General features: G+C 42.0%; 1 protein-coding gene across 8 annotated transcripts in view; it reads right to left on the bottom strand.

Annotated features, from left to right (window-relative positions):
• The window catches only part of USP4 (ubiquitin specific peptidase 4), a 91,912-nt gene extending 73,507 nt beyond the window's left edge, over positions 1–18,405 (bottom strand). For all 8 annotated transcript variants that reach the window (XR_005293927.2, XM_038409535.2, XM_038409538.2 and 5 more), the window contains exons 1-6: positions 18,056–18,405; positions 15,096–15,223; positions 10,947–11,077; positions 4,960–5,086; positions 3,699–3,844; positions 3,395–3,456 (exon numbers count right to left, since the gene is read on the bottom strand). Coding sequence is in view for 7 of the 8 variants with exons in the window: in XM_038409535.2 (XP_038265463.2) it covers positions 3,395–3,456; positions 3,699–3,844; positions 4,960–5,086; positions 10,947–11,077; positions 15,096–15,223; positions 18,056–18,390 (929 nt within the window). In the remaining variant the exon portion in view is untranslated. The remainder of the gene's footprint in view (positions 1–3,394; positions 3,457–3,698; positions 3,845–4,959; positions 5,087–10,946; positions 11,078–15,095; positions 15,224–18,055) is intronic.
• Positions 18,406–18,653: the final 248 nt, after the last annotated feature.

Raw genomic sequence — 18,653 nt, 5'->3', positions numbered from 1 at the left:
ACTCTTGAGAACAAGCAGGAAAGAGAATGCTGGGAAATATGAACATGTATATATCAGCCAGTCCAGGTAACAGCCTGATCCACTGACATTTTTGAAAAATCATGGGCAACAGGGGAAACATCAAAAGATGGGAGAAAAGCAAGTGTGATAATCTTGCAAAAAAGAAAAAAAAGTGTAATCCTACCAATAATTGTGCCATAAAATCGAATATAGTGTGCTAGCAGAACAAACATCACTAAAGAAGACCCACAAGCAATAAGCAACACAAAGGATTTATCAAGGGCCTTCTGAAATGGCCCTTCGATTTAACCTAATCAATCATCTGCTACTTACAGCAAACATGATATGATTACGAAGAATAAATTTCTGAGCTTCCTTCTCCCCACTCCCTGAATACTGAGGTAAGGAAGATTATACTGTAGTTCAATCTGTTTGCTAGGGGAATGGATTTCCCTGAGAAATGGACAACTTTCAGAGCAAAATAGCACCCTGCTTGTTAAACTAGTCCACCACTGCTGACCTGCCTAAGTCTGACTAACACAGCCCTGAGTTTTTACATATTAATGTAAATTTTTTTCCTCAGAAAAGAAACCTTTGGCCCTTGAAGCATTCAATATCCAGAAAGACCCCAGTCTGGCAGATTGGTATCTGATCACCATGAATCCCAAATGGGTTTTTAAACAGACAGACTATATAATGAATTTAAGAAACAGGGAAGATAAACAGGTGCCCCTGCAAGAAAAATGCTATCATCATTTTCCTTTCTTATTGAATTGTGGACATCAGTTTAACATAACATTCCTGACTCCATTCCCCAGTGAAGAGGAAATGAAATACTGACTTAGACTGAACAGAGACATAGATAATCCCAACAGATATATGCTTCTACTACAGTGTTCTCAACCAGCGTTTGTAGCTCTTCAATAAAACACACTTAATATTTTATAAATTCTACATTATATAATCCAAAATCCTAGGTTTCCATCTACAGTAAAAGCTTTTTTTATCCGGCATCTTGGGGAAATGGGGGGTGCCAGTAAGTGAAGAATTCCAGTTAACTAAGAGGGAGGAAGTTTGGGTGTGGGGCTGGGGCGCAGGAAGGGGTGTGGGGCGCAAGTTCTAGGAGGGAGTTTGGGAGTTGCAGGGGCGGCGCCTGTGGGTGGAGGCAGTGAGCAGAGCCACCTAGCCATGTTTCCACCGAACAACAACATGGACAGTCGCTGCTTGCAGGGAGCAGCCTGAGGTGAGCACCCTCTGGATCTAGCACCCCAAAACCCCTCCTGTGCCCCAACCCATGGGCCCACGCCCCCTCCCACACTCCAAACCCCTCATGGCCCTTCGCCTAGGAGCAGCAGAGACATGTCGCCGCTTCCCAGGAGCCACATGGAGCCAAGGAGGGAGCCTGCCGATCCCGTGCCAACTGGACAATAAACTGGACTTTCTATGAAGATTAGAAATGCCAAATTTTAGAGCTTTCCAACTGGTACCGGGCCAGATAACACACTTTTTACTGTAATTGGGAGATAGTAACTTGCACCTGGTAAGCATTTTCACTTAGATAGTCCTAGGTATATGAAGTTAGGTAGTAGTCTGTTTCTAAGTCTAGCTACTCAAGGAGAAAAAGTATAATACTTGGAACTATATAGAATTCCTTGTAAATTTTTAGAATATTTGATACTTGCCCAAGTATCCAGCACTTAAAACAAACCTATAATTGGCCAAATGGTTGAACCTTCTCTTTTTGGATCAATTGTCAAAGAAAGTTAGAGTCACATAGCTCTGATTTTCCATGGAATCCTCTGAACCTCCTTGACTCCTTTCAATCATAGAGGACTATGTAATCAATGAACTCCTCTTGTACAAACATAGGAATTCTCCTACCAAATCAGACCAGCAGTTGGTCCCCTACATCTTGTATTGTTTCCCAGTGGAAAGTAACAAGCTTCAGGGGAAAGTGTAAAACTTCTAGAATGAACAATCCTGGGCTAACCTCCTCATAGATCATGTTTCATCCTATTCTGTGAAAGTTAGTGGTTGACTTTTGCTATGAAGCATGATGGTTTATACGATCTACACAATTTGAAGCATGATTTATACTACTTATACAATTTTAATCTTATGAACTGCAAATGTGGATGTTGTCATGATCCATATAAATATCTAGGGACATTTTTTCCAAAGAAAAAGTTACTTAAAGTACAGATCCCATTATAAATCAGTTTTTAAAAATTGAAGCCCTAGTCTTTTTAATCTTACTAAGCTGTTAGCCTCAATAAAATCTCATGGAACTCGCTGCCATGTTAACCGTGTGTTTTGTAGAAAAGCATTCCCTTTGTCACCATTAAGTTTGCTGCCTTTATTTTACTGAAAGTCATCTTGTGCTTGCACTAGAAGGAAAAAAAAAAACAGTGCACATACATTTTAAATTTCAATTTCATTCTATAGCATTAATTATTCTATATACTTATATCAAGGCCCTTCTCATTCACCTCCTCTCTAAGTTAAAAAATTCTAATCTTTGTAGTCTCTCTTTATGCAAAAGCCTTCCCAGGCTTCTGATCATGTTGTCTGCTCTTCTCTGGACCTTTTCCATTTCTAGTATATCCTTTTGATGGGAGATGACTAGAACTGAACACAGAATGGAATAAAATATTCAATATTAGTATCTGTTAATACACCATGACATCTTGTTTGGTTTTTTCCACCAATGCACAGATATTTTCATTAATGTAGTCCACAGTGACATTTAGGTCTGGTGCACACTGCAAAAAAACCGACACCAGAGAGACAGTTATACCAACGTAGTCCTCGGTGCATACAGTGCTATGTCAGCAGGAGAGTTACTGCTGCCTCTCAGGGAGGCATATCAATGCCAACAGGAGAGCTCTCTCCAATCAGCAGAGAGAGTCTTCATTGAAGTGCTAGAGCGGTGCAGTTGTGCTGATGCAACGTGTTAAGCGTAGACATGCCGTCAGTCTTTGCATCTTTTAAAACTGTAAATGCAACTAAAGAAGCACCAGGCATTTTTTAAAACTTAAAGAATAATGCTTAGCACAGATAGTACTTAGCATCTTCTAAGCATGGTACAGATATGAGCTAATTAATCCTCATGTCACCTATTTGAGATCACACTTTGTTGCGTATCCCCTTTTTACAGCCAAAGACCACAGAGAGTCAGTGACAGGGCCAAGGCTAGAATTAGAAAATGCTAGTGTTCTTGCTTTTAATCCCACATTCAATTGATCAGGACATGCTAACCTCTTCTCTTTAAAGAAATTAAGAAAATAATAGCCTTTAACAGGGCTTCTCTATAAGGCAACCGGTCACTAGAATTAGAGAGTTGAGCAAGACAGTAAAACAGAAGTGAGAAGACAAGAATGGAGAGGATGCTTACTTTGTAGGAAGAGACTGCCTGGGCCATGTACCATCTTCATTCTTCACTTCTATTAACAGCACCTGAAGAAGGAATGCAGACAGTAGGGCAAGGCAAAAACAAACTTATTTTACGTTCTATAAAATGCCTTAGACATCTCTTAAATGATGTTCTCTGAATATTGTTTAACATCTTTTGTTTTCTATTACATGTATATAATACTTCAGTTGCAGGGGGTCTTTACTGATAGATTCTCTTTTTGTGCATAGTACAGCTTACCAGGCATTTCAATACCATGATTACTAGAGAATTCTGAGCATCTTACCTGACCGTGATAGAGTCCTGCATCTTGTACAGTGCTGTCCAGGTTGCTAACCTGCTCATAGGCGTTACTCATATACCTGCTCCATAACCTAGTTTCCTTCTCACTGAGGATATTAAACAGCTGTCGCATTTCCTTCTCAATGGTAGCTGTTTAGGGGAGAAAATAATATAATAAACTTCTGAAATGCTTCAATATTTCTAGAAAGAACTGACCAACCCCAGAGATACATTAAAGGCATATGTCCCTACTTTAATCAATGCCCCAGTGGCAAAAGATATGTCTCATAATCCAGTAGTGTGACCATAATTAGAGCTGAAAATGTCTACTTATTAAAACCCTTCATTTTCATACACATTCGTCTGTCAGAAATATTCCTTTTTGGCTGGGCTGCGAGCAAGCTTGAGAAGTTTGCCCAACAAGTATCTTTTCTGAAATGCTATAAGCACCTGAAAATTTGAGTTTAAAAAGGAAGTGTGCTCAGATATTACTATAAGATCCCACTACTGGCAACTATCAGCCAAGCACATCTATGGATCACATTATAGTCTACATGCAGCATCTTAAAAGGCGGGGGGGGAGGGTGCATACGATGATGCAGTGATGTAGGGTATAGGACCAATTTTCAGGTAAATGAACGAGCAGGGGAAACTGGAGGAAGTATGACTAAAATATTCCAGCAGATAAAGCCCAAGGAGCCACATCAGTGACAGAACGTACAATAGAAGTACTGGAATCATTTAGACACAGAACTGTTTCAAACAACGGCACGGCCATTTGCTATGGAAGTGGACAGAAGACAACGATAAGCTCTGATTACCCTTTAACCTCATCCCCACCCCCACATTTACAGGTCTGCTGAGACCTAACTTTTAAGCCCACCTGGCCTCAAAGGGTCAAGCAGTTTTCCAACCCAACCTAACCCAGCCCATAAAGTTGATACATGGTGGTGGCTGCGTACCCAGTTCCTGACACCCCTTCTGCACTGTATGTGTGGTCAGAGCAAGAGGCACTGAGGATCTGCAGCACACTCTGTAGAGCATACAAAGCAAAGCTAGGAGTAGGGCATGCAGCCACCACTGTGCTGACATGAGAGACAGGAGAAGGTCATCAGAGGCAACTCAACCCAAACCCAAATCTTGTAGTCATGTAGCAACAGGCTGAAGGGCTCTACCTCCATTTACTGCTATTAAATTAGGTGTTTTTAAACATTCCTTATGGGAGTCAGTCAGTTCAAAGCTGCAAGTATCACATAGCTACTTACCGATGGTGTCTGCTTTGCTGACATGGCAGGCCAACACATTGGTAGGATCACTATTTTCACACAGCTTCAGTTCGAGGAGATAAACTTCTACTTTACAGTGCTTCACAAACAGACCGTACTCCACCACCTATAAACAAAAGGCTGCCCCTGAAGCAGGCATGATACTGACCATCCCCACATAAGTGAGAGGACAATCATTTTTAAAGGGCCCTCCACAACCTGGACTGGCTGCCTAAAGAGTGATTTACAGTTTTAAATTGAGTGGGGGAAGGAGTGTCCGACTCCAAAACTGGGAGCTGGGAATTCATAAGTTTAATCCCAGCTCTGCCCCAACTTGTTGTGTTATCTAGATTAAGAAATTCAACTTCTCTATCACCATTTTCCCATCTGTAACACACAGACTACTCCTTTTTTCCCCCATGGGAAAGTTCTGAAACTTAATTATAGCAGCTGAGTAGTAGCACCAACTAGTTAAGGTTGCAAAGAACAATTTCTATTGCAACTCCTAGGTTTCATGCAGAGAATTCCAAAGGCATTTACCTTTTGTGCCTGGTCTCTGCCCAAAGGCAATTTCCCACCCCCAGAACATTGGAACAAAATACCACCTGATATTCTGAGTTATAAGAAGAAACAAACCATTTTCCAACACAGAATGAGTTCATGACTACATTCCCGCCCCCGCTCAAACAAAAAATTAATCAACAATGTCACAAAAGTGGCTGAAATGTCAAGTACTTACTGGAACATAAGTAATCCTGTTTGTTTTGGTAAACCTAACAAAAATTGGTTTCAAAATGAAGGGTTCAAAACTTCCAGATGTGAAACTGCACATGTGCAGTAACCCTTTCCATTCAGCTATCATCTGCACTCATAAAAAGGTATAGTGCACAGGGATTTGACTGTGCACCTATGTACCACATGCCATGTTACTTCCGATTAAGGAGCTGAGCTATAGAGGTGGAAAATAGCAGCATGTGGAGCCAGTGTTAGCTTCACCAGTACACAGGGCAGCCTATAAATATGAGAGTAGTACCCAGAGATCCCAACTGAAATTTAGAACCCACTGGGCTGGGGGGAGGTCAAGCCAAGTCTTACGGATATTTTCTTTGAGAGACACAGGCAAGAAGCGTGGAAGGGGTGATGAAGTGGCAGTGTAGGATTCGATAAAGGGAGGTAAAGTAGATCTGTTGGATAAACACACAGCAGAAAGAGGCAGCTGTAGCAGACAAGATCAGCACAGTCAAAAGACTTCCAGAGACTCCACAGCAAGGGAACAAGAAGGCTACAAGCAGAGGCTGGGGGTGAGCCACTGCTTGGTAATCAGACTCAAAGCTCAAAGAGAGGGAGAAACAGGGACTGGAAATGGCAGGATTGAGAGAGAAGAAGCCCAACAGACTTCAGAAGATGATTCAGGGTGAGAGAATCCATCATATAACAGAGTGGATGCAGTAGCAGTGTCAGATGAGATCCTGGTCTTGGTGAGGATCAGGAGCCAAAGAGCAAGAGATGATGAAGTAATGGCTGGCAGTGATATGTGGGTCAGAGGAGTGGGGCAATCAGAGAAGGTAAAGCTGGTGGGAAGGAGAAGGGAGGGGGAGATGGTGGGAGTGGATATCTATCCTAGGCTCCCGATTTCCTTAGATTTGTTAAGGTATCTAAATGCTAACTGCCTCTCTTGCTACGGAGTGAGAGGGGCATCATCATAGTACAATAGGGATGGGGGATCCTGAAACACTCTGGAAAGTTCCATTAAGTTTTAAAGAGATTGTATATGTAGCAGCAAGAGCAATTTTTCTGCCACAGGCAGAGTGCAATCCTTTGAAAGATGGTAGAGAAGAACTGTGTCATGTGTTTGAGTGCTGTTGGAACCACTGTGGGAGGACAGTAAAAATGCTAATGGATCTTGGTTAGGCTAGCAAAGAAAGTCAAAGCTAGATGCTGAGCTGACCAGTAGAAGAAAAGTCTCTCAGCTTATGGACGTTCTGCACAGGTAAGTATCCAGAGAAGAATTCTCCCTTTCAACAATTTTGCATTGAAGGAAGTAAGGTGTGCATACAAGCCTGCATGAGCAACATTAACACTGGCATTTATTGATACTTTGTAGTGTATATTTAGGGTTTTTGTTTATGTAGGGTTCTATGTATATAGAACTGTACATAACACTGCAAAATGAAACAGCTTGTCTGCTTAGGGCACGACATGCAACATGCTAAGATTAAAAAGCCCGTGTGGCATTAAACTAACTGAGCTTCTCCCAAATTAAGAAAGGGGCTAGAACTAATAGACTTTAAGTGATCTTGGTAGTCTCCATTCAACCTCACAGAAGCCAAGAAATGTGATATTAAATCCATAAGATGCTTGCTTTAAAGAGAAAAAGCAAACAAGTGAAGACACTTGAAAAGACTTTTCTGTAACATTTTATTGATACAGCAAGAACGGAAATTAAAAATACTTATGAAAATAATGAACTGGTCAAACATACTAGAAAGATTTTTTGTTTTGTTTTCTTAAGAATAAAAAGGCACTTGCCACAAGTGTTCAGTTGCTTTTTCGACTGTATGGGAAATAGGAAAGATCTATTTACTGATCTAGTCTCTGACTTCTATAGTTCTGATGTTTTAATTAAGCAGAAGGAAAAAAAGGTCGTGCTCAGAGATGGAACTTTTTTAAAAAGTTTTAGTTCAAGTCATGGATTCTTATTACAGCAGATACCAAATAAAGCTAATCTCTGTAATGTAATAGTTTAAAGATACCAGATAGAAGCAGTTATGTAGTAAACTGCAAACTCATTTCCAGTAAAGATTTTGGTAGAAAGAAACTTGGCTTGTGCTGTTGGGTCGGAATCTAAAGACAACATACATCACTTTAGTGAGAATAAAGTGTAGCCTTAAACTGTGCTGATGTGCATATTTTCCAAGTGTGAAATACAATGGAGGATGTTGACGTATAAAACCTCTTCACTAGTCTAACACTAACTTTTAACAGGAAGCCCCAAAGCCTCATTTCAAATATCGTAAGAATGACCAGACCATCATCTAGTCCATTATGTCCAGATCAGATCAATAGTTCATTTAGTCACTATGCCCATCCATGACCACAGCCAAATACTGGATCCCTCAAAGGATGATGCAAGGAAACCTATTTTGGAAAATTATGGAAACTAAGCTGCATGAAGGGAAGATTTCTTCGTAACAGCTAATCAGCTAGATATATACCCTGAAGCATGATTTATAGCCTTGTTTTTTAATGCTATACTGTGTTATCCACAAATGTCTAATCCTTGAGTCCAAATAAGCTCTTAAATCTCAATGGTATCTTGTGGAAATGAGTTCCAGATGACATCTGACCGAATTTATATGCACACAGTTGAAGCCACATATTTAGTTTTATTAGTAGCTGAAAGCCCATGCTGTCACACACACGTAATTCATAAAGTCACATGTGTAAAAGAGCCAAAAATAAATGAGAACGTAAAAATTGGGCAATAACTGACCACGAATCTGAGTGATGACTGAACCTGGTGATATTCTAAACAAAAAAAAAAAAAAAAAAAAAAAAAAAAAAAAAAAAATAGATCTCAAGCACGTGTAGCTCTTTCCATCACTTCACTCTGACTCAGATATTCTAGGCTTCAGAGCAATGTTTGGGATTGTGCATGCTGGTCGTCTTGATCCGGGGGGGGAGGGGGGGGGTTATGCTGAGAGATCTTTGTTGATCTGTACAAATGCATAGGTGGGCAGTTAGGCCAAGTGATCCAGCACCTGTGCAGGATCACTACAACTAATGAAACTGTTGCACACAAACTAGCTATACAGTAAGGGTGGAAACTGGTTGTTACCCTCTGAAATCACAAAAATATAGGACAGTTGGCATGGCATAGATACAAGCCTTGGTGTACACAGATGTAATTTATAAAGCCAAAATGGCTGAGAAATTAAAACTGAACAGTAACAGACCTCAAATCCCAGCAATTATTCAGGCTAGTGCTATTCTGAACAAAAAGAGCTCTCAACCACGCTTGTAGCCACTCCCATTGCTTCATGCTGCCAATTAGGCTTCCAAGTGACACAAAGTGATGTTCCTGAACTTACTCATTTGCCTCTGAGCTCTTCATAACTGTGCCCTCAATAACCCTTCCCTGATCTGGAGGCTTGCAGTATAACCCTACTAGAATATTTGTTTTTATGACCTGCAATTTAAATTCAAACAAGTGTACTGTGTAGTCTTCTCCATTCAGGAATTCTCATTAATTAGGTGAATCTTTCTGGTATAGCGCTATTCCTCACCTCTATTAACTAATATTTTTTTCCTGGGTAATTGGGTATTACAACAGCCCATTCATTTGTCATTCCAGCGTATTTCAGTAGTTTCTATTTTGTCAAGATCCTCTTTCATTACCAGGGTCCATGAGCTGTAGCTCACGAAAGCTTATGCTCTAATAAATGTGTTAGTCTCTAAGGTGCCACAAGTACTCCTTTTCTTTTTGCGAATACAGACTAACACGGCTGCTACTCTGATTACCAGGGTAGTATAAGTGGACAACAAGAACTTGATCTAACTGCAAACTAGGACCTATAAAATCTATTCTTGCTAAATTTGGACCATAATAGTCTTGCTGTTGGGAGAAATGCATACTGTACATAAGTTTCCCCTGTCCAATAATTATGATGCTGAAATAATTTTTCCATTACAAGACACTACTGAAACCACAAACCTCTCACTTTTATACTGCAAGCAGAAATAAAGAAACTAAGTATAGAATCCACCAGTGTTCAAAGAAAGGAGAGAATCCTGGTAGTTTAAGGAGGTGGGAACTTTGATGCTCTCTGAAGCACCTGTGAATTTCTCAGTATGCAAAATTTCTAGGTTGCCCTACAAAGGTATAAGTGCCACTCATCAATACAGAGGACCTTTTAATAAAGGAACCTTGCTTTCCCATTCACCCTTTCCTGCTTTTGAATATATACACTGAATATTGGTGCAAGATTTTTACTTCAGTGTTTAAAAAAAAAAACTGACACTTGAGAGTGTTAATTCTAAAACCATTCTTTGTTTTCAATGCAACCTTTGTTGTAGCGTCTAGGTTTTAAGTACTGGAGATTGATGTTTTAAAAAAAAAGAAACTTATTAAAATCAGTGATTCCCATAACTCAAGGCTTTTTTTTTTTTTTTTTTTATTAAAGTGAAGCTCAGCAGAGCCATTTGCTTCACAAGTCACTGTGCTCTGAAATGTTTTCTTGTACTAGTTACCTGTGCCCAATGTTCATTCAGGAAAGTTCAAAAGTCGACAATCTTTTAGAACTTTCACTAAAGCAGCAAATAAGCCTGTATGGCATTTATGCCCTTCCCCATGTTTAAATAAAAACAGAATAATGTAGGGGGTAGAATTTCAGCGAACCTTGTGGCAAGTCCCTGAATCTCCTATTTTAATAGCACAGCATCTTTGTCTGGTATCTCCTTCCGCCCAAGAAGATCCTCAACTCAGAAGCAACACGCTGGGATTTAGGGTAGCCCAAATAAAAACGTTCACACTCTTCTGTTATGAAGGAAATTTAACACCACCACTACTCCCAACCCCCATTTTTAGCTCTGTACAACATGGGCAAACAATGCATTCATCCTCAGATGAAGCCAAATATACTATTCTCCTACCAATCACTAAGGTAAAGACTATTATCCAGGATGAACCTCTTCACTCTCCTCAACAGAAGCCACTACTTGAGGAACTTACAAGACCCATCTTTCCAACTTATCTTCCCACCTATGACAGTGGGATCACTACCTGCCAAACCAGTGGGCAGGCCCACATACGTCCACATTTTGGGTTACAGTTAAACCAGCTACTTCTGGAGAGTAAGTTCTTGTGCCTGATTTAACTCACATTAGCACCATAAATCTGACAAATTTAGATGGTGTTTCAGATAATGAAGGTGGCTAAACTGCCCAGCAGATTATGAAACAAGAGTCTCAGATTCATGCACACTTACTTTTCTTACTATAGGTTGCTGCCCCTCTACATAGCCATACCAGTTCACTAGCTTATTCCAGGCTTCAGTGGGCACCAACACATAATCCAGCTCATCAATGAGGTGTTCTTTTAAGGTCTGTATTTCTGGATCTAAAAAGGAAGAGAGAAAAAAAAAAAAGTGAGATTTGAGAAGTGGGACAAACTAGAAGTTCATGTTTTAAAGGTGTTCCAGACATTCTATAAAATGAAAGATCTTCAAGACATGCAAATCAAAATGTTCTCAACCCTTTGGATGTTGGTGAACATGGTGAAGTTTCATACAGGGAGCTCTGAAAGGTAGAAACTTGAGACAAATTCTGTATTAATTCATTAAATGTCAGCAGTGTGTTTACTGCTGAACAAGATATGGTCCTCTCCCAAGAGTCCTCCTTACTCTGACAGTCTCAGAAAATAACTGAAGTATAAATAGAAAAGTTAATTAAAATCCATGATTTAAATGGAGGCTTTCCACTGGGTGATTTAAATTGCTCCGATTAAATCAAACTGTCCCAGCTTGGCATTGTGTCTTAGGATCTGGTTGTCAATTAAAGGAAGAAAATAAGTTAGCCAAGCCCTGGGAAATGTCATTACAAAAACAGAGGCAACAGGATCCCAGACAATCTTAATTGCCACAACAGCCATCTCAGAGACCTTAAGTGCCACATGAGATCTAAATGCTGAACAATCTCCCTCTGCCAGTCTGTGACAGTGCCGAATCAAATTCTGAAGAAAATGATATTTCTTGGCATTATCAACCATAAGATGACATATGTAACTTTCACTGTTATTAAAATAATTCCAAAAATGCAATGCAGAATGAACACAGAACTAGCCTGTGCTACAGAGGATAGTTCTCTTGTGAAGCTTAATAGCCATGACGGGATGGGAGCTTTTGTATTATGTGGCCAGCGGAGAAAGTGGAAGCCAAGAAAACCAAATAAGAAGGGCTGAAGCACTATCTTGGAAGAATTTCGGATGGGACATAAAAGATTCTTGGGAGCTCCACATAGCAACCCCCTTTCCATGCTATGAGGCTCCCAAGACACACAGGGTAAGTCCTCTTACAGCACAGGACATGCATGATACATCTTGATTTTAGTAAGGCTTCTGACACAGTCCCAAATGACAATATCAAAAGCAAACTACGGAAATGTGGTCTAGATGAAATTACTACAAGGTGGATTCATAACAGGATGAAAGACCATACTCAAAAAAGAGTAGTTATCAATGGTTTGCTGTCCAACTAGGAGGGTGTATCTAGTGGAGTCCTGCAGCGATCAGTCCTGCATCCAGTACTATCCACTGTTTTCATTAATGACATGAATAATGGAGTGGAGATTGTGCTTATAAAATTTGTGGATGATACCAAACTGGGAGGGGTTGGCAGCACTTTGGAGGCCAGGATTAGAATTCAAAACGACCTTGACAAATTAAAGAATTGATCTGAAATCAACAAGATGACATTCTATAAAGCGTGAAGTACTACACTTAGAAAGGAAAAATCAAATGCACAATTAAAAAATGGGTTATAACTGGCTAGATGGTAGCCAAAAAGGTGCTGAAAAGAACAGGATGATGTAGTGGATCATAAATTGAATATGAGACAATGTGATACAGCTGTGAAAAAGGCTAATATTCTAGAGTGTATTAACAGGAGAGTTGTATGCAAGACACAGGAGGTAACTGTCCTACTCTATGTGGCAGTAGTGAGCCTCAGCTAGAGTACTATGTCCAATTCTGAGCACACACTTTAAGATGGGCATAAATTAGAGAGAATCCAGAGGAGAGCAAAGAAAACCTGACCTATGATGAAAGATTTAAAAAAAAAAGGGGGGGGCATGTTTAGTCGGGGGGGGGGAGGGAGAGAGATTAGGGACCTCACAGCCCCTCACATATTTGAAGGGCTGTTATAAAGAGGATGGTGATCAATTGTTCTCCATGTCCACTGAAGGTAAGACAAAGTAATGGGCTGAATCTACAGCAAGTGAGATTTAGGTGTTAGTTAAGTTCTGAAATAGATGTCCAAGGAAGTTTGTGGGATCCCCATCATTGGAGGCTTTTAAGCATAGGTTGGACAAACAGCTAACAGGAATGGTCTAGGTTTACTTGGGCCTGCCTCAGGAGAGGGTCCTGACCTGTGGAAGTCTCTTATAGACCTATATTTCTATGATTCCAAGAAATTGGTAAGTAGACAAGCTGAGGAGTTGGAAAATGGTTATTTGCAGATTTATTATGGAGCAGCTGCTAGTTGGACCATAATTAAGCTTGTGACATTGCTGTTTAAAGCTGAATTTTCAACATGCTCTAAAACCCACATGCACAATCAGATCTTTCCCTGCAGGGATGCCAAGAGGAACTGGAAACATTACAGTACCTTTCCCAGCCTTAACAAGAATGACTTTTTTTGGGAGCCCTCCAATTCAGGATTCCTATTCACACGTCCCAACAAACCTTTAACATGCTCTGTATAATACCACTGATTTGTCAAATACTTGTTATGCTTTGGATGAGATCACACTGTGCTAGAAGACTGAGGAAAGGATAATAAAGTACTATGATGTTCCAAAGGAACACTAAACTGCAGGGAGACCTAAACTGAGCATTTCCTGGTTCTCCCCTTCCCTTACAATACTTGGGTTTTGCATTTTGAGGACCCATGTTTTGGAAGGAGAAGGCAGTACCCGTGTGCTGCAGAAACATTAACCAAGTTTTTATGGCAAAAAAGTTTATGTAACAGTAGGGCAGAAAAATTATACAATTTGCACCACCACAAAAGTTATTCACACACTACATCTACGGACAATCAGCTGCATCTATAGACAACCAAGCAGGCATTACAGAACAGAAGCAGTGTTACCACTGGTTTCCACTTAACCACTGACCGTATTTTCTAATTAATTTTTTGTATCTTCATTTTCCCAAACACTTATCAAGGCACTGCAAGAAGTTAACTACGTTCCAAACACAGATCCAGGAGAACTGGTTTGTGAGTCAGATCAAACTCAGCACATAAAACCATCACAAACTAACTCTCTCAGAAGTTTAGAATTGAGCCTCACCCAGAAGGATCTATCAGTGGACTTTAAGGGGGAGAGAATTCCAAACTCACAGTCCCTCAGTGGAAAAAGACAGCCTCATTGCTGTTCCATAAAGGTTTGATGCACAGGAAAACCAAGAGTCTCTTTCCTAGGACCAGGGGAGTCCAGATATATCTTGCTAATGACCTGGTAGGGTGCCTGCCACAGCAATCTCCATGCCAGTCAATTGACAAAGCAGCATTAACAGTGGCTCCAAAGTAGATTGCACATTCTGTGTTACATACAATGGTTTCAGGCACTTAAAGTAGCATCACAGGAGCAAGAGCATAAAGAGTGCATTATATCACCTGACAGAAGATCAGCCAGAATTCAAAAGCCACTTATCCCCTGCACCAGACACTAGCCTATATCTGGTACTAGGGAACACAAAGAACTTTATAGCATAATACTTTGTTCATTTTTCAGAACATTAAGTCTGTAAAGAAAGTTTCCTAGAGTTATCAGAGTTCTGTATCAGGCTACGAGTTCATTCAGACTGATCCAACTTTCAAAACTCAAACTGGACACACACTTCTGCTTCCAGGTGCAACTTCTGAAACTTCTCTATTTCAGTTTCTATTTACAGTAAAGTTGACTGTCTCCAGACATTGACAGAATTTCATGTCAGTGTGGGAGGGAAGGAAGTAACTGCAGGATAGGGTGTGGAGAAAAGACAGAAGAAGATTATAAATGTTTCCAGCCTTCTCAGAAAACAGAAATTATTCACTCTTAACTTCACTCATCTGTGCTCAACCTGAAATGCTGTTCCAGCACATCACAAATCAGAGCCCAGTCTGGGCAAACCCATAATTCCATTATTTCATGCTCCCTCTGGACTATATGCTGTGCCCCTCAGAAAGGTTAATGGGTTTTGTTTTTGTGAAGGCAGGGAATGAGAAGAGAACCTAAATTGCAAATTTTTTCAGTTAGATGGTATAAGAGCTAAAGGACACACTCTTTCAAAAACTGCTAAGAGCACCTGGATTCTCCTTCTCTGCCAGACACAAATAGCTGCCCAGCTATTCAGTGCACCTTAACTGCATGCACTTTACCTGCAAAGAGTCCAGAGTTATCGATGGGTCCAGGAAACAGGTTAGGCTCACCCACGTTGTACATGTCCCAGCTGTCAAAACCCACATACTTCTTCCACTGTTTGAACCACCGACTATCAATCAAATACCTGGAACAGTTTGAACAACAAGATGTCAGGAGCAGCTTTCAGCTTGTACCAGCCAAAGCACATACTACAACGTCAGTCTTGCTGGAGGAGGAATAGCTGGTGCAGGTGCATAGGACCCCTTGCAGCTAAGAAAGCCCTGGGAGCAGAGGCCACTCTTGGCTAAGGCGACCCGCTGCGTAGGGTAGCAGATTATGTTCATGGATGGGAGGCCTATCAACAACGCAGAACAGACCCTAATGCTGGCCAGGCCTCTTTTCCTGCTCTGTGTAGTGCTGCATGCCAGCCAGGTCCTACTCTGCCTTGTATCCAACCCTTACCTATCACTGGCTACTGAAACCACAGGAGGAGCTTGTCTCAGAGCCCTCTCAGTGGCAGGGACTGACTAGATCCAGGACACAACAGACGCATCACCCAAAGTCCAAAGGCTTGCCAGCAGGGAAGGAAAAGGACAGGTTGGGAGGCAGGAGCTCTGTGAATGGAGGGCTGGAGAGGGGGAGGATAGTATAGTAAAAATAAAAACGAATACACACTTGAGTATTTTAACAAATGAGCAGCAGTATGACCTAGTGATCAAACTAGACGACTAGCTAAGTAGTTGGGTCAACAGAGCCCTGTTCTCAGCCTTGACTCACTGTGCAATCTTGGGAAAACCATTTAGGCAAATATGTCCAAAACGTCCACTAACCTGGGAGGGCCTCTGATTTTTGTTGGTCATCTTGGGTCACCTATTGCCAGGTTTTTGGAAGGGTTAAAGACTCATAACTCCAACTGACTTCAGTGGGAGTTTCTGATGCCCAGCCCAAGTAAGTAGGCCCCCAAAAATCAAGGCACTCTTGATGAGTAGACACTTTTGAATATTCAGGTCTCAACCGCTTTTTGTCTCAGTTTCTCAGTTTGTAAAATTTTGATAGCAATACCTTCCTCCTATTATAATCACTTTGAGACTCACCGATAAAAGGTGCTATTTCATATAGTACCTTGTAAATAGATCATCTTTAATTCATGTAGTGTTAGTTATGGTTCCCCCTTCTCTTCATTAATGTCTGTATAATCTTGACAAACTGGACAGGTAGATTAATGAGAAACTACTGATTTTTATTGTTGGACACCACCATAGGCTTTGAGTGCTACAAGCTTGGCAAGCAACTGTAGTTTCATCTTCAGTGCTCTGGATCACTCCAAACTCCCACTGAAATCAATAGCGGGCCTCAAATGTAAAAGCAAGGGGCATGGGACAAGCTTTTCAGATCAGATCTCATATTTGTCTGAAAAGTGCTTCCCGTGCTTTCAGTGCTATATACAGTAAATAATTAAGATGAAAATGTATTGCTATGGAAACAAAGTAGATAAATTCTTTTTAAAAAACTGAAGATGTAAAAACCAAAGACAGCGAAGTATTAAAGACACTTTTGAACTTCCCATATGGAAGGATAGCAACAGAAATTTCTCATTTAGAATACATATTCCCTTTTGGAAGGGAAATAATTGGCATTTGCATGTTGTATCTCCTATGAGTTTCTCATTTTTCCTTTTTTTCCCCCTCACTCAATAGAACAAAGTTTCCACAATGATTTACATACCAGGTTTATATTTCAAGTTTTTCTAATGGTGTGATTTTATTTTAAATGTTTTTGTTTAATCTACCAGTGACATCACTCCCCACAATGGAGCAAGCAGGGTCTGAACTCACTCCTGAAATCTAGTGGTGAAAGGGGGGGGGGGGGGACCAAGGAGCAGGCTGTATTTGCACAAACACACCTACTCTGCCTAGGTAACCTGCAGACAGACCTGCTTTGGTCCCTTTGGCATTTCTGTTTTGGGTTAAGATTCGCTTTACTATTGAATGCAGGAGTAATGAAATATTATTGTATGAGCAAAGAGTAGCATAGCTATACATAGCATGCCCTAATTGAGGGGGGGTCATCCTAATATCAAGTCAACTTGCTAAGCAGGGGATCATGATTCTACACCCAAGCAAAAAGGCAGAGGGAGTGCAGACAAATGTTCCTACTTGGTGGCATGGACTCTGTTTAACAAGACATTTACCATTTGACCATCCCCTTCAGTGTTTAAAGACAGAGCGGATCAGACTCAATTTAGAGTGCTTGTTTCTGCTCTGTAATTAATTGAGCTGAAATCACTGATATGTTGATCTAAGGGAAGTTGGTCTTAGAGTGGTGTGGAGACAGTACTGCCATGAAAAGACAGCACAAACAGGCAGCAGCAGGGAGGTTCCCACTTAAGTCACTAAGAACTGGGCTGACAGAACCACAGAATCACAGCTAGAGCCAGTAGTGAGCAATGGCCCTCTGCACAAAAAATCCTACCCAAAAGCAGGGGACAGCACCTACACTGAAGCACTACAGGTGTGCGACCGTAGCGTTTTAAGGGTAAACAAACTGAGTGTTATGAAGTCCTGAGAAGTTGAATGAGCAGATTTAAGTGTTACACGTTTAACGAGGGGATCCACACTAGCAACCTGCACTAGGACCCATGTTTCTGTGGCTTCGCCACTGGTGATTCAGCCACTTTCAGCAGGCAGAGCAAGGGCCCACACGCACGTGATGCCTCCCAGGAGCCGAGACTCGCTACCGACTCCACTGTTACAGCAGGGAACGGAGACCCAGACACCAGGGCAAGAGGCCTGAAAGCACCCCCCAGCTCCCCACTCAGCCTGGCCCTCTCGGTCCAGCTCCGCTCCCCACGACCCGACCCGTCTCGGCTCCCCCGTCACACGCACACCTAGTTCCCTTCCCCCCAGCTCCGCTCCCCACCCCCACCTAGCTCCGCCCCGGCCCGGCTTGTCACTGCCGGCGGCAGCCCTCCTCTCACCAGGACTCGCCCGGCCTCAGAGCTATCCCCAGCAGCGGCCCCAGCTCTGCCCGCTGGGCCCCGACCTCCGGCCTCGGGCCACCATCTAACTCCGCCGCCATGTCCGTGCACCCAGCGCCCCGGCCCTGCTGCGGATATCCGGCCGGGCCGCACCGGCCAGCGTGCGCAGGCGCACAGCCTTCCTCCCTGCCCCCGCTCGCCGCCGGGGTCCCACGCGCCCCTTGCAGCGCAGCCCCAATGCGGGAGGCGGGTCCCACGCCCTGCCAGGAACCCCGCGGGGCTGGCTGCCTGACAGAGCTTGCGGCTTGGTTGGCACTAAACATGCGCAGTAACATCGCTGAGACCGCTAGCCTCGGTGGGCATTAAATCTGCTCCCTGTGATATTTATTTAGCTTGTGCATAGTCGTCTAGCCAAGCGATGGCATCTTCAGTGGCGTGAAGCAGTTCTTCTAGGCCACTGCTGAATCTAGTCAGCAGGCATTCACCAACAATGTGTGGCATCCTCTGTGTTGCACCACAGCTGCACAAAGGCCTGTCACGAAGGCCCCAGCGATACTGGTTGGCTGCACAGAGACCTTGCCTGGTCCGGAACCCGTTC

The sequence above is a fragment of the Dermochelys coriacea genome, chromosome 7, assembly GCF_009764565.3.
Source record: "Dermochelys coriacea isolate rDerCor1 chromosome 7, rDerCor1.pri.v4, whole genome shotgun sequence".
NCBI lineage: Eukaryota > Metazoa > Chordata > Testudines > Dermochelyidae > Dermochelys > Dermochelys coriacea.
This window is presented reverse-complemented; position numbering and strand designations above follow the sequence as displayed.